This window comes from Panthera uncia, chromosome A2, assembly GCF_023721935.1.
Source record: "Panthera uncia isolate 11264 chromosome A2, Puncia_PCG_1.0, whole genome shotgun sequence".
Lineage (NCBI taxonomy): Eukaryota > Metazoa > Chordata > Mammalia > Carnivora > Felidae > Panthera > Panthera uncia.
In genome coordinates, this window is record NC_064816.1 from 108,147,532 (window position 1) to 108,175,151 (window position 27,620).

A 27,620-nucleotide genomic window follows, 5' to 3' on the forward strand; every position below is an offset into this window, starting at 1 on the left:
TATGCAGCCTACTTGGCCCGTGAAAGGATAGCCCAGAACTCCTGGGCTGCTTCTGTGGAGCCCAAGGATGAAACCAATATAATCAAATGCAGAGAAGCGGGGGAAACAAGCAATTTGATTGCCTCCTTCAAGTCCTGAAGCCAGTAATGCCTGAAACTATCCTAGAGTTTTCAGGTGTGAGAGACAATAAATTCTTTGTGCTTTAGCCAGTTTGAGGTAGGTTTTCTGACACTAGCTCCTGATAGACTGCTAAGTGGCAATCTTAACATAGATCTGCAATGTTTGCTTTAGCTGACCTTTCTTAGTAGTTTTAAAGGGCAATCTTAAGCAGCATTAAATCTATCCTGGAGAAAACCAAGCAGCAGTTAATTGATAACTTATTATTGATCAGATAAGGAGAAGAATGAAGATACTCTCCATTTTTAAGAAGATGAACAGGACACAGCTGGGTAGCTCAACCAGTTGAGCATCTGAGTCTTGATTTCAGCTCAGGTCATGATTCCAGGCTTGTGGGATCAGGTCCTTCTTCAGGCTCCTCTGCACTGTCACTGAGTGTGGAGCCTGCTTAAGATTGTCTCTCTCTCCCTCCCTGCCCTTCTACCCCGCTCATGTTCTCTCTGTAAAATAAGTGAAAAATGAAAGTGAAAGACCAACACAAACAGAGGAAGACAAAGTTCCCATTGTCCCTGAATAGTCTCCTTTCTTTAGACCATAATCAAACTCTTTTCTATCTCCCCTTCACACTTTCCTTCCTTTCAACCATGATGTAAGGGGACTGGGTGAGCATTGAGTACATATTTCCTGGGAGCAAAAGAGTATATTTTCCTCCCATAAAATAAATTTTTCTAGGAAGGAGTTTGGTAGCTAATCCTATTAAACAATTTAACCTGATACATGTAAGGTCAACATTACACCAAAGTTGCCAATCCCAAATTCTTTTTAAAAGACTGAGCTTGGTGGAACCAGTTTAAGTAAAACTCATAACTTCATCATGACTAAGTTCTGATTTTTAAGTACTAAGCATGCTTATATGGATATGCTAAATGTCCAGTAAATTCCAAGGGTTCAAGTGTAGACTTAAATATTAAGATCATTTAAAAATCTGCCTCCAGGTACAAAAGGACAGACTCAAACATCTATATGAATAGAAATAAAAAGTCATAGGTTCTCTCCAAGTTACCCAAAGAAGAACAATTTAAAAAGGAAATGATGGCAGAGGATGAAATATGATACATAATATCTACATGAGCTTGTCCACCTCATCACCCTTCTCAGAGCCACCATCCCTTTAAATGTGGAAACACTCGTTGGAAAGAGAACATCTGGCTACCTTATTAACGAGTGCCTATAATCATTTTGTAATTCTACAATGAAAGTAAGGCATATGGATAGTTGTATTGATCACGTTAGTTAAAAACATTTAAATGGGTGATGGGCATTAAGGAGGGCACTTGTTGGGATGAGCACTGGGTGTCATATGTAAGAGGTGAATCACTGGGTTCTACTCCTGAAGCCAAGACTACACTGTATGTTAACTAACTTGAATTTAAATAGAAAGTAAATAATGGTATCCTTGGAATGAAAAAACAAAAAACAAAAAACAAAAAAAACACCACTTTTCCCCAATAGGGAAAATGAATTCAACAAGAAAAATGTACCAAGTGATTGGCCAGTAAAACAAAGTTTTCTCAAAAGATACAGAAACAAGTGCATCATTACGTATATTTTGCAAAATCATCTTAACACCTGAAATTATTATTAATCTCAAACAACTAACCTGTTTTTATTCAAGTATGTTTACATTTCAAATAAAATGCAGAGTTCTTAATTATTTCAGTTAGTTTTTCAATGAAAATTATTATTTTGAAATAATAAGGCTTTTATTAATTTCCTGTGAAAAGTTCATTCTATATAAATAAATGGAGCTATTATATAACATGATTTTTTAAAATAATTTAAAAACTATTTCTCTGATGGAATCACATAAAAATTTGTTTGTCTAGAAGCAAGTTTTTCTGGCTTAACAAAGATTCTTTTATTTTCACAGAGAGGAAGGAAACTGTAATTCAGTGGTTCTCAAAGTGGGGTCCCTGGATGAGTAGCATCTGCATCACATGGGAACTTCCCAGAAATGCAAGTTATTGGGAACAACTGCAGACCTGCTAAATTAGAAACTTGGGGGTGGGACCCAGCAGTCTGTGTTCCAACAAGCCTTCCAGGCAGTTCTGCTGCTCTGAAATTGGAGAATCCCTGCAGCAGAGGTTGCCTGGTCTAAGGCCTTGCAGTAAGACTGGAGTATGTTTGCCAGTGTGCTCTAGGTAGCTGCTTGTAAATTTCTGCTACCCTTCTAAGCAACACTCATACACCATTTTCTAGTCTGTTTGAATAGTTGGGTGATTTTCAACTATTCAAAACAGTACATATTGCAAAAGCAACTTGACTAGGTTATGTGAGTAATATTATAAAGTGCCATAAAATGATCAGTATGTTTATGTGTATGTGCTATGGGTGCTATGCCTCACACATAGGAGACATTATTATCATGTAGATAATTAGTATTCAAATTATTAGTCTTAGCTCACTTTTACTTCCTGCATAGCAAGACAAATAAACAGAAAAAAACACCCATAAAATATCGTGCTCATTATATACTCACAGACATTTAAACCCAAGAGGAACTTTGTCAGGCACCTTGTCTTATGGATGAGAGAAAACTGAAGCCCAGGGAAGCTGGGTTACAGGTGGAAAGTCTCTTAGGAAGTAATAGGCAAAGATCAGAAGCCAGGGGCTCTCAACTCCTGGACAACTCTTTTGCAGAAGAAGCCATCCTTGTTGTGTTCACTATAACAGCAGCAGCACATGCTCTGGAATTTTCTCCATTGGCATTACTAATTATTTTCCAGTACTGATATTTCCATCCTCACCCCCTCATATATGAACTGACACTATTATTCAGAATTGCAAAGCTTTTAGGTGAAAAACCTTCTGGATTACATAAGCCTAGGTATACATAAATAGAAAATCAACGTAAAAAATACATGCAAAAGCCACAGATTTGTACATTTAGTGAAATCTTGATGCTTGAATATGAGACAAACATCAGGTGCTAGATATGTACAAATTCAAGTTTCCTGTGTACACATAGTCACTTTTTATTTTGTGTTGTGCACTAATATGTATACATGCAAGAAACCAACCCTCAACAATTACTTTATTCTGAAGAATGTCTTTGAGTTAACCTCACCTAACATAATGGTAATATATGATCTTTGGAACTTCACTAACATGGGAAACAACTTCATATAGAAGAAGGGCAAATTATGTGGGAATAAGAAAAAAAAACATCTATTTTAACTAGAAAAGCCTCTAGCAACATGTTTTCATTATTCTCCTTTTTCTTTATATTGCCTCAAATATTCCTTAGACATTAAAAAATTACGGAAAATACAAATTACAGTAGCACAGTATGAAAATTCAAGTTTTGAACCTTCTAGTTACAGCATAGTATGATTTGAATATATTCTCTCTGTTGTATTTTCTTTTTCTATTGTATTTTCATATCACATATTCAAACCTGTTTATTAGCAGTGGCATTTCTTAGACCAATGCCATCCATTGATGTACTACATTCTGCCCCTTCCAGAAATCTAGGCATTGTCAAGGTCAAAACTTCATATGGTATTTTCTACATTACAGGACATGAAAATGTGCTGTATCCATCCCGCTGGGTATGAACAGTTAATTATCTGCTGTTGCACGCACCTCCTTAATTGGCCTCCATATTAAGGCTTTAACACAGGAAGTGGAGGATCTGTGGCTTCCATTGAAAAACTGTTACATTGCAAGCTGAGCACTGAACTAAAATCTCATCCTAATGCATCATTAGAGAAAAAGCCTGAGGTACTGAAAGAACTATGATTTTTCCACTTTGGAAGTGTTTAAGAAGTTTTAGATTAATGGCTTTTGATGCTTTTAATGATGTCAAGGATGGAATTTAAGTACCTTATTAATTCCCTTGATTTGCTGCCAAATATTAAAGGAAATTCATGATTACTGAGTTAATCTTTTCTGATTATGAAATCCATTATAGGAAGAAAAATATAAAATTCAGAAAAATAAAAGTGATTCATAAAAATATTAGAATATATTTATAAGAACAGAATGTTTGGACATGGGTTTAAAATTCCTCTGGAAGGATTTGTTACAAGACTATAAGATATCTTTGTATATATTAATATGTAAGCCAATGCTTCATCCTTAAGTTGCACTTCATGTTTTTCATTTTTTAAACTCTTTTTAAACTTCCCAGCCACAGTCACAACACATGATGCGATGTAAACCTGAAGTGATTTGTTTAATCTTACTACCCTAATCAGCTAACAAGATCTCTGTCTTCTCAGATCTTGGAGCCTGGAAAAACCCAGTTATTAATTCCTTACTATCTCTTCCCGAAATTCTCTGGTTTGCTGACATGTTAATAAGATTCCAAGAATGTTCTAAGGAAAGCAAAATCACCACTAAAAATGATTGTGTCCTGAACTTACAAACTATTTCTTTCCTCCCTCTCCCTGAATTTATTTTCAACTAAAATAAATTCTGTCCTTGAATGTGTGTACATAACTCCCTGGGCAGGCTATGTTCTCTTATTATCAAATATAAATATTGAAAGCCTTAAAGACTGTTCTTAAACCTAATTCAAATTACCTTTGCCAGCATAAGAAATACCCCAGGGTAGGTGTATTAAAAGCTCTAAAAAGATTCTGCTTTTACTTTTTAGCCAAATGGATATGTTTTATTCAGGATCCCCAAACAAAATCCTTATTCAGCTCATTATATTACCTTTGAGGGTGTGTCTTTCCTTCCTTCACTTCTTCACCCCTTCAAACCCTTCACTCTGGCTCTCTGCATCTCTGGAGTTTCCCTCCTGCCTCAGGGCTTCAATGCATTGAGGAACGACCTCTTCTACCTTCCCTGGACTAAAAGCAGTGCTTGATCCTCCTTCGGTTCACCATTTCTTTCCCAGAGAAAACATCCCTGACCCTTTGGATTCATAAATGGCCTTTCATATCTATATCCCTTGGCATTCCGGCCTGTCCATTGTAACTGTTGTTACAGATCTAATTTTACATTTAATTGTATAGTGTTTTAAATTGTTGCCTGTCTCTATAACTTAGCAATACTGAAGTCAGGGATCATGCTCTTTCTTCCACCACTATTAACCTCAAGCATCTACGTGCCTGCCACAGAGAAGGTACACATACTCCATCTGTTGATTAAATACAATAAATGAATGACTGTCCAAAGCACATAAACACTGGCATGTGGCCAAAGGTTTGAACATATGAGTAAGCACAAACCATCTCTTTGTGAACTCTACCAGCAGTTAGCATTTGCACTGCCCTAATTCCCTATGTAATCTCTGTCTTGCAAAAGCTTCTGAAACACTCTGGTAAACACATACACACACACACACACACACACACACACACACACACGTGTGTTTGTATGAGCACATGAGCATTCACACCCACAGATATCAGTGTTTTGGGTGGTTACGACTGCTTCATTCAACAGTGATAAGTCAGGTTTTTAAAAAATAATTCTTCTTGGGGTGCCTGGGTGGCTCAGTCGGTTAAGCGTCCGACTTCGGCTCAGGTCATGATCTCACGGTCCGTGAGTTCGAGCCCCGCGTTGGGCTCTGTGCTGACAGCTCAGAGCCTGGAGCCTGTTTCGGATTCTGTGTCTCCCTCTCTCTCTGACCCTCCCCTGTTCATGCTCTGTCTCTCTCTGTCTCAAAAATAAATAAACGTTAAAAAATTTTAAAAATAATTCTTCTTATTAAAAATCCCTGAGAGTTAAAGAACTGCTCTGCACAATGATCCTGAAGAAAAAATCCAAGTTAGGCAGGGTTAGCTATGTCCCAAGATGCTAGGGGAAGGAAGATGGTGAAAACTCTAGTCCATGGATGCAAACAACAGATTTCTGATGATCAGTCATATTTTTTTTTCTGGCAGTCTTTCAATAGATGGTGGAAAAGTGCAGCAAGTTTCACTTAAAATGAAGTTGCTACTATGTCCCTATAAGTTTTAATGTGCACTTTTAGTTTTTTACTATTTTGCTATGTGCTATGCTTAAAAAAAATAATAAAACCAGATTTTGCAGACAGAAAACTTATTTCCCATTGGCTATTTGCCCTGAGTGTCCTCACCACCTTAGTCTTTTCAGATGAAAAATGGGAATAATGTTAGCAAACTCCACTAATAAATAAAAAAGATGGAATATAGAAAGCTTGTGGCTCTGTGCCTGTGCACAGAGTATGTGTTTGCTTCTCCTCTCTCTAGACCCGCTACAAGTAAAACTCCAGTGTTCACACTGGGAGCCTCTAGTTTATCTAGGTAACTGTGTGAGGTAATTATGCTAACAGCCATTTGTTTTGACTTAAAGAAATTAAAGCAACTTTGAAAGGGGCAAGGGTTTTATTGTCCTTTCTCAACAACAAAATGGCTTAATGTTTGCATTTGAAACATATAAAATTACATGTTTAATTATAAAATGTATCCTTGGCTTTTGTGTTAAGCTGTGCTTTCACCAGGAAAAAATATTTTTTGACAAATGAAAAAAAAGTAATACTTTTCTGAGATTCTTTATGTACGCGTGTGTGTGCACACACCACATGCACACACACACATACACACACACGCACTCCATTTCCCTCCTACCGTTCTCCCTCTTCCCCAAAACATACCCTATACTTCCTCAGAAGTAGAGAATGCAGTTGCTCTCAAAAACTCTAAGGAATGTATCAGTATTAAAGCTCCAGTTAACTCTCGCCACTGCTTGGTCACAGGGTTTTTCATTCTGTCCAAAGCCGATTGAAGGTCTTGTAACACGTCTCTGTAGCTACTTCCATAGTGAGCACCCCAAGTATAGAGAAAATCATAAGCAGGTTTCCACATCATCTATAAAGGAAAAAAAATTAGACTGGAGTAGTTGGAAGACAAACAGAGATGAAAATAGATGCTTTTAAAAAAAGTTTTAAAAAGCCTCTCAGGACATAAAAAAACTGGAATACCAATTATACATGGACTTACTTAATGTCATAGAAAACGTTTCAATAGCTATCACTTCCATCTTATATTTTTGTGTTTCTATGCCTAGAAAAATTTTAAAATAATGACAAGTAGTGCCTCTTTTTTTTTCTTGATCCATCATCTAAACATTGTTCATTGCCTTGATATGATATAAAATTCTTTGTGTAACTTTTTGATGTTACTGAGATAAACTTTTCACTCTCTGAAAGATTTTTAAGGTAAAAATAATGATTCTTTTATTTTAATACTATCTATGGTGAGCTTTATTACACGACATATCACAAGAAGGAGCTATACAGTGTATTTAATGCTTTAAGTCATTTTATTTGAGCAAGGAAAACAAGAAAAGATGTACTTTCATGATCAAATCTTAAAAGGAAAGTAAAAATACAGTTCTCTAATTTAAAAATAATTTAATGAATCATTTTATAACCAAAAGAAAGATCAATATTCAATGTTTTATTATGCTTTCCCCAAGCACCTACCAATACCAATGACATCATTGTTTCCATAGAAATAAATGTACGTCAAAGAGGAACTTCATGTTCGAGCATGTATGTAATGGTAACCAAGGCAACCGGGCTCAGAGAGAATAAAGACAAAGGCCGACCAAAGAAGATAAATTGTAGAATAAACACACACACACACACACACACACACACACACACACACACAGAAACACAATGAGCTTAAAATAAATTTTTCTAAGAAAATGAAAAAACGAGCCATGTACTACTTATAATTGGACTATTTGGAATATAAACTTTATTACCTCTACCTATTTGGGTTCACTAAACTAATTCATTTGTGATTTTATCACAAATGCAGGAACACAGACTGTGAGCTCAATATTATGCAGAGCTGCCCTCTTAAATAGAGCCTCCATTAACAGTAATATCACATGAAGTAGGGCTTTGGGATATAATTTTTCACCCTCCTCTGATAGCCTCATATACTCTACAATTGAAATTAAAAGAATGAAAGACCATAATAAAGAGTTTCAATCAATTTAATCTACATAAAAGGATAGGCATTGAACTCAAAAAACAGTTTGATGTTATTTGTCCAAATTGGCATTCCTGGGAAGCCATGAACACCCATATCTTTGTCTCTATTGATGAAGCTTGATTCTGCAAGGTATTGAATGGAAAATAATTATCAATATTATACTATATCCAGGAGGTTATGATGCATCATCCCAAATGATCCCAGATTTTTGTATATAAGTTTTACCCTCTCCAACCTGATTTACAAAGAACTGCATCTTCCATCACTGATAGACTATGAATGAGATGTTCTCTTGTTTATTTTTCTGAATAGTCACTTTGAAATCAAACCTCCCAGTTGCTGGTCACCACTAATATCTCAGCAATGGAAGATGAATTGAGGCATATTAACAGATGCTTTTTGCCAGATTCAATCTTGCCTGCCACTTCTCAGATGCAAAGATGCACTAAACAAGTAAATTATTCTGTAGTGAGTATATACTAACCCTCTGTAAAAGCTTTGAGACCTGTATTCTATGTTGCATTCATTTAAAATTCCCTGATGCTCAACTAGTTGGTACATTATTTTTCAACTTGCCATATATTGTTTAAAATAATGGTGTTTATAGCTAAAACCTTCTCATATTTTATGCTAAGTCCTTTAGTAATTTAATGATAAAAAGATGTATTTGAGGGCTGCCTGGGTGGCTCAGTACGTTAAGCATCCAACTCTTGATTTTGGCTCAGGTCATGATCTCATAGTTCACGACTTCGAGCCCCGCATTGGGCTGTGTACTGACAGTGTGGAGCCTGCTTGGTATTCTCTCTCTCCCTCTATCTCTGCACCTCCCCTGCTCACGTGCACTCTCTTTCTCAAAATAAGTAAATAAACTTAAAAAAATAGATGTATTTGAAGATATTTTATGATAAATAGCATCTAAGAGCATTTCAGTACCCAGATGATGGCATAGTCTCATAAAAACCAGATGTCTTTTAAAGAATCATATCTGGATAATTTTCAGTTTATGCACTACTATGTGTGCAGATTCAAAGTAACATCATAGAGGCAGCCAAAATGGCTCCACTGCCTTTCCTGGTAAACACACACACACACACACACACACACACACACACAACTCTGCACCACATATCTTGCTGCAGCACAGTGGATTGCTATGTATAGAAAAGCCCTGAGGCATACTCAATCATGCAGCAGTCCTTTGGTGCTGTTTGAAATAGGAAATACACCAAGGTGATGCAGGAATTGGGAACTACAGATTCAGAAGTCCAATGATACATTTATCTACTCACTTATGCAGAGAGCTATATAACACTCTCACATTTGGCAGTTTTCACTGACAGCAGAACATTTCGGTCAGTTCTTGCAATTCAGAGAAATTTGGATAGACTTCTGAGTCCTGAACCCAAATTAAGACACCTGATAGTGTGAAAGGACTCCCCAGGAGTACTCTGAATTAGTCAGAAATGCAAGGAGGGATACTGCTTTAAATTCATTGGGGATTTCCTGGAGTCTAATCCATAAGCTACATAGAAAGGGTTACAATAGCTTGGGGCTGAAAACACTAGAGCAATGGTAAACTTCATGATTTATACTAAAATGTGTATCTATTGCATTCCAGTTCTGTTTCTCTTTGAAGCAAACTAACCCTGAATATTCCTTTAGTGCAAAATCTGATCTGCTATATATAACATCATGTGTGGCTGTCCATGCAGATGACAGAGAAACACTATTGTAGCACAAATACAATGAATATATTCAAAACACATTGTTGTTCATTAATTATTTCACTTATTAAATTAAGAGTTTTTGAGTAGCTACCACTACAAAGAATTTTGTTACACAAAGGAACAAAATGATGAATATAGCATGGCTTGTTTTTAGAAGCTTATAGTATAGAAGGGAGATAGACACTTGCACAAACACTGACCTATTGTATAACTAGACAGCATTTGGTAATTAACAGTTTAAGAAAACTCAAAAATTACTTTCATGTTTTCATTTAGTGTAATAAAAACTGAGAGTTCATTGACTGAGAAGCAGTGTGGTGTAACAGAAAGAAAGATGGGTTTTGATGTCAGAGCTCTGGGTTGCCATCTGAGTTGCACTGCCTATTGGATGGGTCAATTTGGGTAAATCAAAGTATCTGAGTTTTGAATTTTTTAATCTTTAAAATATGGATAATAATTTCCCAGGTCTGTGTCCAAAGAACCTTCTAAAGTATCTGGCATATAGTTTGCATTTAATACTTTTTAATAGGATATGAAGGAAAGTGGGTACTTTTGGGGTGAGAGAAAGATAGGCAACCTAGTTTTAACCCTAATGCATATGAGGTGAAGGCATGAGTATCTCCATCTCCAGTAAGACTTTGGAATAGAGAGATGACCTCCAGGAAGCAGCCAAGAATTTATTAGCATCATGCCAAAGTGATGAGGAAAAATGAGAGTAGTGGAAAATGCCAAGGAAGAAAATGAAAGGGTGAAAAATTTAACCCTCAATTAAGTCCACAATTAGGGACCACAAACAAGAAATAGAAGCAATGAGGGGTGCTGGGTGGTTCAGTCGGTTGAGCATCCAACTCTTGATTTTGACTCATGTAACGATCCCAGGGTCGTGGGATAGAGCCCTGCATCGGTTCCGTGCTGAGTATTGGGATTCTCTCTCCTTATTTGTCTGCGCCTTCCCTGCTTGTGCGCTCTCTCTCTCTCTCTCAAAAATAAATAAACACAACAAAAAATTCTCTATTTCCCTCTGCCCCTCTCCCCTGCTTGCATGTGCAAGCTCTCTCTAAAAATAAAATAAAGATTTAAAAAGGAAAAAGAAAAAAGTAGAAGCAATATAAGTATGGAGAGAAGCTGGTGTCAGAGTCATAGAAAATGAAGCAGGGTACTTCATGTTGCAAAAGTCAAGGATTGATAGCATTCCAAAAAGGACATTCAGCTCACCCCAGCTTCTCAGAGCCTGTTGTTCACATAGCCTCCCAACTCCACATTCAGTGACATCACACTAGGAGGTGAAAATCATCAATGTTAGGAGTTTTTACACCACGGAAGATGGCAAAGGTATAATTTAGGGCTTTTTCTCCCTTGAAGAGCTATTAAACGTGTGCCAGCATGCCACTCTTTGAGGACATCTCTTCTCTGTTAGCCCCTCTCTTACCTGTAATGTCAAGTAATATGGAAACATGAAGGAAAAATGAGAAAAATCCAGGATTTTGGCACTATTAGGACTTCAGTAACCATGGAGAAGGCAGTTTGAAGAGAGTGGTAGAGGACAGACTGCAGGTAGGACCAGGTGACAAGGAACTAGAAACCACAGAAAAAGTGGGTCACATTTGGAATTTGAAAGTTAAAAGAAGAGAGACAAAGCTAGAAGGAGAAGCAGTGGAGAATAAATTATTTTTAAAAGGAAAAAAAATCTATAAAGACTAATATTTTACATTTGAAAGGAGAGGTTGGTTTGAATCCTACCCTAGCCAGATAATTTAGGGTTGATGAAGATTAAGGAGGCAGCATATTTCTCAAGAAGATAAGTTAACTTCCTTTAAGCAGAACACATAAACAACACAAATGTTAAAATCATTATGGAGTTAGGGTAATGAACAGGGAAAATATCAAGAATAATTGAGAATAAATGGGATTTAAAGCATATGCTATAGTTGTGTACTTGGTACAAATGAAAAATGTTAAATTTGGGGAACTAGGTTTTAAAAAAAATTTTTAACATGTATTCATTTCTTAAAGAGTGTGAGCAGGGAAGGGGCAAAGAGAGGAAGACACAGAATCTGAAGCAGGCTCCAGGCTCTGAGCTGTGAGTACAGAGCCCAATGCAGGCCTGAACCCATGAACTGTGAGATCATGACTTGAACCAAAGTAGGACACTTAACCAACTGAGCCACCCAGGCGCCCCTCGGGGGCTAGGTTTTAAAAGTATGTTTTATTAAGAGAAATAAACAAGTCTCTGCCAGGTATGGTAAATAGAACTTTCTCTACATTGAGATTTGCTTTAACAAAGCATGACAAAAGCCCAGCCTTCATCAATGCAATAAATAGTCTAATCAGTGTTTTGTTGTCCTTTGCGACAGAGCTATATGATATTTGACTCAAGTCCTTAAATATTTTACTTTTGTTTCTTCAGCACTTCTTTCTGTCTGTCATTCTACGTTTTCTTATTCAGCAAGTGAACATATGCTATCGAAGGCAAAGACACAAGAGGAAACTGGCATACATTAATTAACTATAGACTTTACAAAATTAGGTCCAAAAATACACATTAAAAGCCACAAAGGAAGGGTGTCTGGGTGGCTCAGTCGTTTAAGCATCCAACTTAGGCTCAGATCATGATCTCTCTGTTCGTGGGTCTGAGACCCACATCAGGCTCTGTGAGGACAGCTCAGAGCCTGGAGCCTGCTTCAGATTCTGTGTCTCCCTCTCTCTCTGCCCCCACCCTGCTCACACTCTGTCTCTATGACTCTCAAAAATAAACATTAATTTCTTAAAAAAAAGCCACGAAGTATTCTCAGCTTTGTAATAATTAAAGAGAAAACAAAGTCATACGTTTTCTGGAAATGTTTGAATAAAATCAGTAGAATAAACAATTTTCTTTCCACAATGACCTAAGTCCTCTGAAAGCTGGAAGTGATTGTGGACTGCTATGATCTCTTCCAGGTTTATGTTATCTTATATATCTATTTAGTGGTTTAAAATAGTTCTTCCGTTCTTGTTCAGTGTTATGATTTAAGGGATGATATGCAGAAACTCTGCACTAATGCGTAGATAAATCAAAGGAAAGCATGCTCCTGAGGGTTTGTTTTTGTTGAATTACTCGTAACCACAAAACAAATTCTCTCAGTCTTCTTCACCTCTAACACAATTATTTGACACACAGGCATTACTCTTACTCCTATACTCTGAGATTTTTTTAAATGTTAACTTCACGATGTTATGGGTTCATCTCTGAATAGGAAGCACGAGGCTGACAAAAGCATAGAGTTGTTAATTTCTCAACTGTGTGTTTTGATCTCCTTCTATAAGGGAGCATCAGTAAGCATCAGGAAGTATTTAATCTATTAAAGGTTAGCAGTTTCCAAAGTCCTAGCATTTGTGTGAAATGTCTTTGGTTTATCTTCCAGGCATTAGAGGACAAAGAAAATGGTAAAAGAGCAATAAAAGAAGTGGTGAGATGTCAAAAGAAATGAAACAGGAATAGAAATTTAAAAAATAGTTTTCCAAATTTAGAGCGCTTGTTCCCAGAAGCCAGTAAGACTCATTAGATAATGCTCTGGATAATGAAATGCAACATGAATAAAAGCAATTCAGATTTGAGCTTAGCACTCTATGTCTTTTTTTAGCTCATAAAACATGAATAGCATAAAGGATGCAATTGGTTAACTATAATTGGATGATTACATTTTTCCACATTAAAAGATTCATAACCCCCTTACTTTCCTCATAAAAGTATAGGAGCAATGTTTCATTTTAAGTACAATTAGCTGAAGAAGTATTAAGGCAAATTTGCATTATTAAAGATTATTACATGTGTTCTATCTTCAGTACATCATTTATAATATCCAGGTGGGTTTTCTATCACCTTAAATGGTAAGTACATAAATAGTGTTGAGAGTTACCATTATCTTCAGAAAAGAAGGGAGGCTAACCTATCAGGGAGTCCCTATTTCCTTAGAAGGGACATGGACTTGTTTGAAACTTGGACAGAAGATTCTCTTGGAAAAGTCTCTGGGTACAGCCAGCTTTGCTTCCTCTAGGAATAACCACTTGGAACATCAGGGGTTAAGCATAACCCAGAGGAAGATAGAGGACTCATACTTTGCTCCTGCATCTACTCAAAACAATCTAACATCTTAGGAAAACCGGCTGGACGAGCCATCCTCACTAACTCCTATTTAGGAAGAGAATTCAGGTCACCCAGCTATAAATCCAGAGTCATTTCATTAAAGTATAGCCATGGATTTATTTCAGTAGTAAGCAGTTTTAATCAATGCTGATTTAAGTCTTATACTTAGCTGGGGTTTGGTTTTTCTAATATTCCTGGTTGTTTGTGATTCCTCAAAATAAACCTCAATAAAGAAAACCTAAACTCTAAATAAAATATTTGTGTCTCTAAATCCAATTTAAGATATCTTTATAATATTTAAACTTTATAATATTTATTAATATGATTATTATTTCTATTTGATTTTTGGTAGGTAATAAGACATATAATGTAGAAGATCGTATGACTACAATGTGCTACCCCATGAATTTCACTGCGATGTCATTGTTTCTTTATTTCATCATTTCAAGAAATGGAGTAATTTTTGGAATTAAATATTGTAGCAACAAGCATTATAGTATTGTACAAAATAGACTATGGTAATCTAAATATTATGTTACTGTGTCAAATCTGTAGTCCAAACAATGAAGAACTGAGAAATTAGTCTATACATGTTACCACTTGTAGATGAATTTCCATATAATACTTTCCCACCTTTAAGAAATTGTAAATGTATCTCATACTGTAAAAGCCCAGCAAATCATACAGTTAAGTACCAAGGCTAGAAGTGGACAATGCAATGTCCCTGCAGAATCCAGGACTTGCTGTGTGAGCCAGAAAACCATAAGAGTTCAAGAACTTCCTTTTATCTTTTGCAAGAGACATTTTCCAAGGAAAATAAACATTGTTAAACCAGTAAAAAAAGCTGACTAGCCAAGGCTTTTTTCTTCTTATTTTTTCCATGCATTACCATTCCACCAGTTTTTAGAAGAGAAACCTTGAAATCATTGGTGACTTTTCCCTTGCCTACATTCTTTCTATAGTTACTTGCAGCCATATTACTAAAAAATTACTATATTTCCTTTTCCAAAATCATTCAATGTCACACAGTTGTCAAATTCACCTCTTGCTCTTAGTTAAAATAATAGATAATATATATTTAGTTATTACAATGTGCAAAGCATTATTCCAAATATTTCATGTATATTATTTCATTTAATCCTCCAAATATCCGATGAGCAAGATAGTATAATTCACATCACTTTCCAAAAAAAAAATATTCCTAGAAAAAAAAGTTTATTTGCTGAAGACTAATAGATAATAGACTAGATCGGGAATCCAGACCAGCAATCTTAACCTCTATGCTCTGGCAGTCATTAAAGACTCTATTGTCTCCAATATATACATATATGACCATATCTCCCAATAATTACTAAAATGACCTCTCCCCTCCAGCCCACATAGTCTCCTCAATGGTCTCTAGAAGTCACTGGTATCCAGAAGCACTGAAATCTCCTTCCAATCCTCTCCAATTATCCAAATGCTATCCATCCTTCAGGACTAGGGTGTGTCTTCTGACAGCTCCTTCCCAATTTGATCTTCTTTTATTTAGCTAATTCTGAAAGGACTTATTAGTTGTGCATATTGGATAGGACTGTGTGTAAAACATACCTGGGTCTGGAACCCAGTTCTGTACTTAATAACCATGTAATTCTGGATGGTTTACACAAATGCATTCACTCTTAGTTTGCATATCTGTAAATTGTGAATGGTTATAATGTCTTCCTTAGAAAGTTTGTTAAAATAAATGAAATACAGTAAATAAAATGCTCATAATGATTAGCTGACACAGTAAACACACAATAAATTGCAACTATTACCATTCTCATTATTTTCACGTATTTCAGCATCTTATCATATACATTTTTAAAATAAAATAATTCAAGTTATTAACAATTTATCTCGATTCCCAGGCCAAATAAAATGTGGCTTTAGGGAGAAAAAAATCATATTTTTCATTCTGTTTGTGATTTTTGTAGCTCCTAAAGCTCCAATTCTGGGAACTGACAGTCCTAGTAAATATGTTAAAAGTACAGATGAATTAAATACTGAGAGCAAGGATTCAGAGGAAAGATACTAAATAAGTAGGAAGAATTCCATATAGAACTTTTATTCGTGTATAAAAATAAATAAAGTCAGCTCTTTGAGGAATACCTACTTTCTCACTTTAAATCTAGACCCAGAATAAAGTGCTCTGAACACTATAGCTGCCAGTCAGAAATAAGGGGGGACAAATATATGGCTGAAGACAAAACAGAAAATCAGACTTCACTGATTGAGCAAAAAGACTTATAAACACACCATTCCAGTCATAACTCTCTATAGGTGAGTGGCTTCTGAGATGAAACTATATCACAATTAACAATGTTGACTTCCTTAGGCTTCCATAATTAGGGCGGCCCATTCTGGCAGGTCAGATAAGAAATCAGCCTTGACAGGCCTATTGGTGCCTGTGTTTGACGTGGAGCCCAGTGCGGTAGAAGGTAACTTAGTAAGAAGTAATGTTTAGTGTCCTTGGTAAGTAAGTGTCCTGACTGAATAAGATGGAGAGAGTATCTTCTTCATTGTGTGTCAGGGGCCAATGGAAGACAGTTACTGGGAAAATTGTCACACATACCATTAATCCCAGAAGCTTAAGTCAAGAGTATCCAAGTTAGGCCTAAGAACATCTTAGCCCTGAAATCCCCAGCATTTTCTCCTTATAAAATCCAATTTTTTTAATGGTCTATTTTTCTAATATTTTATTGATTCTGGTTTTTAAATTAAAGCTCTAAATTTGTTCAGGAAAATAAACTCCAATGAATTTTCATTAACATTCACTGGAAAACCTTGGCAATGATTAAACATCTTTGTATAGTACAAATGTATTTCTTTTTCAAAGGCAATACTCCAAAAACATATTTTGCTTAAAATAAGACTCAAAATTTTATAGTTTTGTTTTTACGTTAGAAATTCAATATCATCAGAGAAGTTGACTAACATTTCTTATAACTTAACTTAGATAGGTGGTTAGTTTAAAAAGTGACTTTCTCAAAGTCTCCAGGGAGAAGCTTTTTTTTTTCACCTTATAAAATAATAAGAAATGGCCAAAAGTACTCAAGAAAAATCTGACATGCTATTAATAATCTCTTTTCTTTAATTGGATTGAAGCTTGATAAAGATACTAAGGCAAATTTTGGTAGTATCATACAATGGCTTGAAAAAAGAAAAAGAAAAAATGAAATGAGTTGCTTAAACCCCCAGTCCTGACTACACCTCTGGCACTGCCACTCAGCTACCATGTTGGATTTGGTGTGGGTGGGCAGAGCATAATGGTTAAAGTACAAAGGTCCCAAAGTCAAAGTCTGTGCTCCAAACTTGGTTCCATGACTTCCTAGGTATGTATGTTTAAGCAAGTTACTCAGCCTCTCTGTATCTTAGATAGTAGTAATATCTGCCCCAGAAGTTTTGGTTGAAAGGATTAAATAAAGTTAATTTTTGTAATGCTCTTGGAATAGTGCCTGGAACAGAATAAGAGCCAGATAACTGTCTTTAAGATAAAATAAAAATAGAACAAAAGCAAAGAAGAGAAATAGAAAAAGAATGAAAGTGAGTGAAGAGCCCGATTGTAGACATTGGCACACATAGAGAGAAAATGTTGGAAAGTATGCCCTCTGAGGAAGTGAGATAAAGGAAACAAAAGCAGCATGGGAACCACCAGGCCTTGTTATCTCTGTGCCCCAATTCTGGTTCCCTCCTTCTGCATGCCCTACCCAGAACTAGTATCAGTGTGTTTTAAAATCATTTCTTGACTTGTAAATTGATCATTTTTGTGAGTAGTCTCTTTCCTGAGAGAAAAAACAAAACAAAACAAAACTGTACAGCTGTTTTTTGTTTTTGTTCTTGTTTTTGTTTTTGTTCTTGTTTTTGTTTTTGTTTTGTTTTGTTTTTCCAGGGGGATAAAACTTAGCATACATTTACCCTTTAGTTTAAGTGGTCTAGACTCCCATAGATTATTTGGAACGGGTTCAGGCCCATATCATGCATAATTTTCTAAGCATTTAATAACATGAATCACAGCAATGACTGTCAGCATTAGCCACAGTAAATTGAATGATAACCTCCAGAAAGACACCTAGGGACTTTCCTTTCTGTTTCTGAATATATATCAACCTTAGACATGCACTTAGTCATTTGTGATTTGGACTGTGCAAAAGTAAATAATGGAAAAGTAGGCTGTTTGTTGGCTTCCATCAAGATTTAGGGAAAGACAAAATATAAACAATCACAATTAGAGAGAAGTTAGATGCTTAACAAACCTGAGAGAATAAAAACTTTCTGGTAAATAATTCTCAAGAAAACCCTTTTAAAAACGAGGCCTTACTAAGAAAAAAAAGGCTGGTTTTCAGTTAGGTAACTTTTTTTAAAGAATTATTTTTAGGGGTGCCTGGTTGGCTCAGCTGATAGAGCATCTGACTCTCGTTTTCAGGTCAGGTCATGATCTCATGGTTTGTGAGACTGAGCCTGACCTCACAGTTTGTAAGATCAAGCCCTGTATCTGGCTCTGCGCTGACAGCATGGGGCTTGCTTGGGATTCTCTCTCTCTCGCCCACCCCCACCTCCCCCCATTTGCACTCTTTCTCTGAAAATAAATAAAATAAACATTTTTTTTAAAAAAGAATTATTTTAGAGCAGTTTTAGGTTCACATATATCTAGATTTTGCAGGTAGAGATTTTGCATATATCTCCCACCTATGCATAGGTGCATATGCATATATGCATAGCCTATAGCCTACCCTGTTATCAGCAGCCTCCACCTGAGGGGTATATTTGTTAGAATTGATGAATCTACAATGATATATTATAAATACTCAATGTCTACAGTTAACCTTGGGTTCATTGTATATTCATTGCATATCCATGTGTTGTATATGCTATGAGTTTTGACAAATATAGATATCATTATGATATTATACTGAGTATTTTCACTGCCCTAACAATCCTCTGTGCTCTGCCTATTCACTTCTCCTTCCTGAAAGTCTGGCAACCCCTGATCTCTCTACTGTCTCCATAATTTTACCTTTTCCAGAATGTCATCTATTTGGTATCATACAGTGTGAAGCTTTTTTTCCAGATTGGCTTCTTTCACTTAGTGATATGTATTTAAAGTTTTCCCATGTCTTTTCATGGTTTGGTAAGTCATTTCTTTTTAGCACTGAATAATGTTCCATTGTCTGTATCTACTAGTTTATTTACCCAGACACCTATTGGAGGACATCTTGGTTGCTTTGAAGTTTTGGCAATTATGAATAAAGTTGCTATAAACATTCATGTGCAGGTTTTTGTGTGGACAAAAGTTTTAACTCTTTTGGGTAAATACCAGCGAATGTGATTGAGTGATCATAAGTTAAGGGTATGCTTTCTTTGTACAAAACAGCCACAGTGCCTTCCAAAGTGACTGTATCATTTTGCATTCCCACCAGCAATGACTTGGGATTCCCATTGTTCCACATCCTCCAAAGCATTTGGTGTCATCAGTGTTCTGGATTTTGGCCATTCTGATAGGTGGTGGTATCTCAATCGACAATGTATTAATCAAGTTCACTTAAATATCAGAATAGCATATCCCTCAGAATGTTGTTCTTTTTTTCCTTATTAAAGGTGTGTCATCTTTTAGCTCATTCAGTAAAAACTGATTTGTAGATTGTAATGTCCTTCTCAGTATATGGAAGTAAATGTAGTCTACAAGGGGGAGGAATCTAAAAGGGGGGAGGATGTGTCCTGGATGCTCTTGCCTCAAGAGTCTGTTTGGAGTCCTTGCTGGATAGCCAGGCTCCAGGAACGCTGAAGCTTCCAGCGCAGCTGCTGGGATTTACCTGACTTGATCTGACTCTTCAAGCTTCATGGAAAAGTTGTCTTGTTGTGCTCACCCAGCTGGCATATTGCTTCAAAATAAGAAAAAATTCTCAAAAAATTAAAACCCAGCTCTATGCCCAAATAGGAAGTGGGGAACATAGCTTCTGCCTCCTACCAAGTTATCATCTAATCAGAGAGATAACCTTTCCTTAACTAAAAATATCTTGAAAATGCTTTCACTCATGTGAGAGAAAGACACAGGACATTTTATATGTGATTATCACTAGAATATTTTCATTTAAGTCAATAAAAATGGATTCTCTTTCTTTATGGTAAATAGAGAAAATATTTACCTAATCTAGGCCTACCAGTGTACATTTGTTTTGATATTAATAAAAACAATATTTGCATGGTAAGTATTTACTTTGTACTAAGTGTTGTTATTCTATATTTGGTGTCTATAGTTCTTACTGTATACAAAATTACAAAGGAAATAATGAAGCTCTTAGGTACTTCTAGCTTGCATTACCAGGCTCTCATTACCAGCAACCCCACAACACCCACCTCCTTAATGTTTGTCACCAAACATTATTTATCATAGGTGACGAAGTCTATAACTGAGGCTGATAAATACTTATTATTATATCCTCCTCCTTTATTCTGATTTGGCCCCATTTCCTCTCTTCAAAGTTTATCTGTTCTCTGCCTCAAGTTCTTATTAGCCCTGCCTACTCAATGGCTAGCTATCTAATTTGCTCAATTTATTTGCTCAAAGACCATGTTAAAATGCAATCCAATAGGAGAAACATCAATATATTTTAAAGGTTCTTGAGGCCTTTAAGGAGAGATGTAGGTTTAGTTCAGATAATATTGATGATTATAGCTACAGTGACTTCAATTAGTGGGTCCTCTAGGAGACTGCCTCAATGAATCCATGTATATGGATTTATGTTTGATTTCCTTGGTCTGCAATTTTTCACTATTTAATTAGACAAATAGAAATCTTACCTCAACAGCAATACCTCCAGCTTTTCCTCGATGAGGAATTTCATATGCCTCCATCTGTTGCTTTGTGAGTCGCACTAACTTTTCAGCTAGTTCCCTCCAGCCTTTTCCAAGTTTGACAGCTGATGTCAGAATAGCAGCCTCTTGGATGAGCTGTGCTACTAACCCTTGGCAATCCATCTTCAGCAGAGCCTGCAGCAACAATTACATACCATAGTTAAAATCAACTAATTTTGGCTTCCTCCTATAAGTTAATTTTTTCATTATACATTCTAGAAACTGGTATCCTCTCTCTCACCACATGTATACTTGAGGTTTCTAAAATTCAAAAAGCTGATTTACTTTTAAGCAAATCCAACCAGCAAAGTACAGAGGATATGACTAGACCAAAATTAGGGGAGAATTAAGCCCAACTCAATGACTAATTATAAGGCCTTGGGTAAACCACTCAACTAATATGTTTCTTTAATATCCTAATTGGAAAAAGAGGAAGTTCAACTGGACACTTCCAAAGATACCCTGAGGTTCTAGCAGTCTATAATTTTTCAACCCAGAAATGATTATTCACTCTACAAAAAATAATTCCTTTCCTTACCAGAGAATTGGTTACAGGATTTTTCTAAAAAAATAAGCATACTAGTGCTGGTAAATATTATTCTATTTTTCTTCAAAATGTGATTTAAAACTTCCCAGAATGATGCCTCTTGCATAAAATAAGATACTCCTACAACTTTGAACAAAGCTATTTATATTGATGACTTTAAAAAAAATAACTCTCTGCCTTCACCCCCATTGTAATTGTGCTAAATATAAACCATTTAGTATTAAAAACAGTCTTCAACAATGCAAAATGGAAAACATCAGTTTTCCCTTTCCTTCCTCCCTCCCTTCCTCCCTCACTTCCTCCCTTCCTTCCTTCCTCCCTCCCTCCCTCTCTCTCTCTTTTTCTTTCTTTCTTCCCTTCCTTCCTTCCTTCCTTCCTTCCTTCCTTCCTTCCTTCCTTCTTTCATTTTAATTAGGTGTCTGAGCTTTGTCAATGACCATGCATATTTCAAACAAATCTATGAGCTTCCCTTTGGCTTGAATATGTTTTTTAAAATAGGATTAAATCTATCTATCTATCTCTTCTCTTTTCAAATAAGCAAATAAACATAGTAGTGCCTCATCATTTAACAGCATTTCAAAGTGTTATCTATCACTATGAAACAATAAGTAAAAATGAATGGCCAGGTAAGGCAACTAGTAAAGTCCATGGAGTGTTCATTCCTATGGAAGCATCAGAAAGACCACCCATGGTTTTTAGACATTGACTGTATTCATCCTTACATTTATGATGAGGAGCTAGGACCTCAGGGAAAAGCAGTACTGAGCTAGCAGGCCCCTGAAGATGATTTTAGTAAGTTGTGGAATGGTTTTAGCAATGCTTATTCCAGGTTCTTGCTTTAAGGAAAAGAAATTTACACTTGGAGTTACATAATCTGAGTTTAAAATCCAATTACACAAAGTATAGACCTTTAGATAAATAACAAAATATCTCTGTTTAGTGATTTTTAAAATGGATACAGTGGTGATATCACCTTCTGTAGCTGCTCATAATCTTTATGAAAATCGAATCAGATACTCAGGTACTTTAGGAATTGTCAAGTACATAAAGACAACCAGTCTCAATGTCTAAGATATGACTAAGGGTTTTAGAACCCACAATCTTTATTATTTCCCTTCAAGCTACTCCAAATTAATATACAATCCAAGAGAAACATGTACTTGTTATGCAAATAAGGTTTCAAGATATGGCCTCTATACCCCTTCCATACAGAAATCCTGAAGCCTCTGCTCAGGCACAGCATGAGTTTTTAGGAACTACTCCCTTGAATGAGTTCTTCATCAGCACTGTTTAGGTAGTCACCAAAGCCACTAAATTCATTAGCATACACCAATATAGTGTAGATATGATGAGGCTTAAACTTCCAGACCACCTGACCAAAATAACTTTTTTTTTCCATTAAGAGAAACAAAAAAAGCAATTTCCAATTCAAGATTTTATGGGTCCACGCTGAACGTGAACTAAGGCAGAGGTAATGAAAGGTAATGAATCACTGCAAAATGCACATGCAGCTTCAACCAGGTAGATCAGCCAATGACTCTAAATGGCTAGATTGAGAATGTGGCACACCATCATAAAACTATCCACTTAATGACTGGATATTGGGGCTTTCAAAATTTAACCTTCTCAGTATCACTGTTGAATCAAAAAAATTATAAAGAAAAGAAAATGTTTTATATATACTATTTCTTTATTGTTAATGTCACAGAATAAATTCCTCTCTAAAAATCTCTCTCCTCCATGTGCACCTTGATTAAAGCTTTTGTCCTCTCTATGAACCTGCCTGTATAATCTTACTCATCTCTCCTAAGGACCAGTTATAATGGTATTTACTACACAGACCAATATACATATTCACACAAACTTTTACACACACACACACACACACACACACACACACATTTATAACTGTTTTAGGAAAGTATAGTGGTTTCAAATGTGGCTTTGGAGCCAGAAAGGTCTCAAGTCCCCTCTTGATACTAACCAACTGTGGGGTCTTGGGCAAGTCTGCCAGCCTCCCAAAACTCAGTTTCCTCTGTTGGTACAATGAAGATACCAGCTAGCTATACTTACTCCATAGAGTTTATGGCTGAGATAGTGTGTATAGGGAGTTCAGCATAGGGCCAAACACATAGATAACCCTACAGGAGTGTTAGCTATCATTATTATTATTTATAAATTCATATTTTAGCTAATTTTAGGAATATATTCTTGATATCTCTTTTTATTTTTATAAAATACTGAATCTCTATTTTAAAGGCAAGACAGTTTATCTACTTTGTATCTCTCCATTGAGCCTGTATTACTCCATTGAGTAAATACTATGTCGAAAAAAAAAACCAAAACAACGATCCTGAGAGTTCTATTAAAACATGAAGATTAAGGGGTGCCTGGGTGGCTCAGTCGGTTGAGCATCCGACTTCAGCTCAGGTCATGATATCTCAGTCTGTGAGTTCAAGCCCCGCGAAGGGCTCTGTGCTGACAGCTCAGAGCCTGGAGCCTGCTTCAGATTCTGTGTCTCCCTCTCTCTGCCCCTTCCCCTCTCATGCTCTGTCTCTCCAAAAATGAATAAACGTTTAAAAAAAACAAAACAAAAAAAAACATGAGGATTAAGAAGAGAATTAGCAATATCATTTTTTGGCTTATGATGCATTGCATACGAAAAATGTCAAATTGATAATATGAAGGATATTGATGATATGGGTCTTTTAAAATTCTGACGATATGTTTTAAAAGCAATGCTGAAAATTAAAAAAAAAACACACTAAATAGTGGACAGATAGCAATGGACAAGTTAATCAATCTTGTTTCAGTTTGTTTTTATTTACTTTCATCTTATTGAAGCTTCTCTGATATTTTAAGAGCTATTCAACTACTTGAGAGAGGAGAAGAGATCTCTTAACTGTTACACTCTAACACAAACAGAATCTTTAATCTTCCTTTGAAAGATGATCCTCTGGAGCCTAGTTTCTGGGAAAATCACTCTTGAATTTTAAAACTTAGAAATCAATTATATTATCTTGTAAGAAAATCTCTATATTTGCTATAACGTGACTTCAGTTTATTTGAGACTGCTGAGAGTTTTGTTAAGTTCTCTCATATGTTTGGTTGTAAATATTGCTAAGTTAATAAAGTTCTCTATGGTAAACATATTACTGTGATCAAGGAATACTCACCACAATAAGTTCATAAAGAAACTTCCTGGTGTGTCTAGCTGCATGGCAATCTTCCTTTAACTTCTTTACGACATAGCAAACCTTTTCCGATTCTGTGTCTGCTTGTATTTGATCAAAATCTTCTAGTGCCAGATGTGAGTAACCCAAGACATCGGCTAAAGCTTTCCAATCGTAAACTTTTTCTGACACCAAGGTCAATACAACTGAGTAGATGTACGTCAGTTTTTTAAAGGGTAGGGTAATTTGTTCAAGAAGATTTCTGGTTGTGAAGACATTATCTGACATAGATATTACTTGTTCCTTGGCAATCACCTTGATATTTTTGCAATGTATAAGTCCAACCTTACCTCTCAAGATTCCCACATACCATTCTTTCACTTTGGACTGCCCAATAGCTTTTACCTTACCCTCTCCAAGAAGAGCTACTGTGTCCCCTTTGAAATATTCAAGTAAGTAGTCAATCTTTTTTTGTCTTAGCACTGTCTTCAAGGTTACCCCATAGTTGGTGAAGTTCATTTTTTTGTCCTGAAATGTGGGATATTTAATACACACTGTTGGTAACAATGGAGCAGACCTGATTTTCTTCTCTTCCTGCAAATTACCTGGCAGATTTGAGAGCCTTTTTAGGCTTGGAGCTGGATCAGGTGTAGTGATAAAGAACTGTGTAAGTGCTCTACCATTGGGAGGCTCCACCTGAACACGGAAAACAAACAAGTGCATTTCTCTGGAGTCAACTAAGGAAAATAAAAATTGTTGATTAACTACTTCACCTGCTTGCAACTGCTTTTGTTTAATTTCTTTCCTTTCTCCTTGTGCCTTCACTTCAAAATCAGGATCACATGAAAAAACAGAAATATTTAAATCTTGTGGCTTGTCAAGGAAGAATGAATGCTTCCCCCAAAGCTGAAACACAACCGGAGATGTGTTTTTACCACCCTTCTTAATATCAGAGATTGTAAGCTTTCCTGGCATATAACTGTGTCCACAAACTATAAAAATAGCAGTGAAACTGGGATGAATATATCTGGGCCCATAAATTCCAACTGACGTGGTTTTGTGGATACAATCCCAAATGGTGGCAGCTGGTGACTGAGTAGCTTTAATTTGTGCAGCAACCACTAGATACATCACCTGGCTCAAGTCTATTAGCTTGACTTGAATAATGTCTTCATAAATATAGCAGTTGTTTAACACTTTGAAAGGGCCTTCTTTACCCAAGCTGTGTAAACATACCATTTCTGTCATGACTTGGCTGAAAGGATCCTTTCTCACTTCAGCCCCTATTTTCATCTCCAGCAAAATGGCTTCCATTGTGTTAAGGTTGCCTAACATGATTTCCAACAGTGGGCTTACGGTGCATGAAAGATCATGGTTAAGCGTTTGTGGAGGTTCGAGAAAAGCCCTTAGAGATACCTCTTGGAATTCTCCCACAGCTACATGGCCTTGGGGTACATGAACAGTGATATCTGATTCAGGTAATTGTACTGATCCTCCTTGGTGGCTTAACTTACAAACTGTCACAGTCTCTGCAACTTGTGTTTGGGCCCATCCAGGACTCTGATTAATTATATTCAAATCCAGGCAGGAACGGGCCAGCTGGCGCTGACTTAACCAAGCCATTTTATAAGCCTCTCTGTCATTCTGAAGCCATTCTAAGTCTTGTTCTAGTATCTGGTCAGAGTTATGTATATTCTGATGGGCATGTGCTGTGTCATCTAAAATGTCCAAAAGTTCTGAAACACTTTTAGATCTTCCAGCTTTCCGTGGGGAAGACTGCCTAAGCAACTGATGCACGTCCAGTTCATCGCCAGAGGAATCAAAAGAATTTCCGATTTCTATTTCTCTAAAAAAGAGAAAAGGATCTTCCTTCAAGATGGAAATGTTGTCTCTCTTCTGGTTATTTCTTAGCTGAGTTATGTCATCCAAAAATGGGTTAGAAGCAGACAATTCATTCCAGAATGGATTTGTAATTTTGGAAGCACTATTGCCATGACAGGTGAAAGCATCTGGCCAATTGAGAAGAAATCCTGGGTCTGGACATTCTTGTTATTTAGACAAAAACAAAGCAAAACAAAGATGAAGTGGTGTTCTGAGATACAACCAAAAGTAATTTTCACTATTGCTTAACAATTCAAGACTCTTTAGTTTGCTTTTCGATCTCCAGTGTAACAGCTACTACAAAATTAATGTTAAATTTGCTCAAATTTTGATATTACAGGAAAAGAGAAACTGTCCTGCCAGTTTATTTTTTACCATGTTTAATGTTATTTTACCTTAAGTCACTATAATTTACAAATAAGTGCTCAAAAATTTATACAGTAATCAGTTGAACACATTTCCTTGAAAATTACCCAGACTACCTACACTTATGCATTATTGTTTTATATTTTATTTTCACAAAATAAAACCCCTGAACAAACAGAATAATTCAGTCAACTATCCAGATTTTTCTAAACACTGAATATTTGGTCTCAATATACCTAGATTATTCATTTGATGTTTTTTTCTTTTCTGATAATATTCCATGTGTAAAAATATCAAACGCATCTGTTAACGGCTAAAGCAATTTTGTATTTAAAATTTTAAAAACAATATGCCAAATTAAATAGTAATGCATTTCTTAGGTTATTTCCTGATAACTGCACTGATGAGTTTTAATAATCTTCAAGTTTTTTCCAGAAAAATAAACATTTCATGACAATAAATATTGAAAAATTGGTCACCATTAGATTTACTATTTGAAAGGATTCGTTGAACTTTTCCAAGTTTAAAATGACTAAGAACAGGCTTACCACTATGAAATGAAAACATGTTATTTCTTTGGAAAGTAGTTTAAGAATCACCAACACATTAAAATATTTACACATGAACCGTAAGGAATTTCTATATATCTCACAAATATTAAAGTCATTTTTTAATGATTAGAGTAACTCATACTTGGTCATTTCTCAATAAATACTGGTAACGATTCTGTGGACTTGGTGAACCTAGTACTGCTTTCAAGAAAATGAAAGCCAAATGGCCAGCCAAAATTGGAAAATGAGTTCAAGTAAACAGTCAGACTTTTTTGCT

General features: G+C 36.0%; 1 protein-coding gene across 3 annotated transcripts in view; it reads right to left on the reverse strand.

The window, feature by feature from the left end:
* Positions 1 to 2,908: 2,908 nt before the first annotated feature.
* The window catches only part of MACC1 (MET transcriptional regulator MACC1), a 68,067-nt gene continuing 43,355 nt past the window's right edge, over positions 2,909 to 27,620 (reverse strand). For all 3 annotated transcript variants that reach the window (XM_049641597.1, XM_049641598.1, XM_049641596.1), the window contains 3 exons: positions 24,549 to 26,590; positions 20,772 to 20,960; positions 2,909 to 6,959 (listed from right to left, as the gene is read on the reverse strand). In XM_049641597.1, coding sequence (XP_049497554.1) covers positions 6,747 to 6,959; positions 20,772 to 20,960; positions 24,549 to 26,590 — 2,444 coding nt within the window. In that variant the 3' untranslated portion in view covers positions 2,909 to 6,746. The remainder of the gene's footprint in view (positions 6,960 to 20,771; positions 20,961 to 24,548; positions 26,591 to 27,620) is intronic.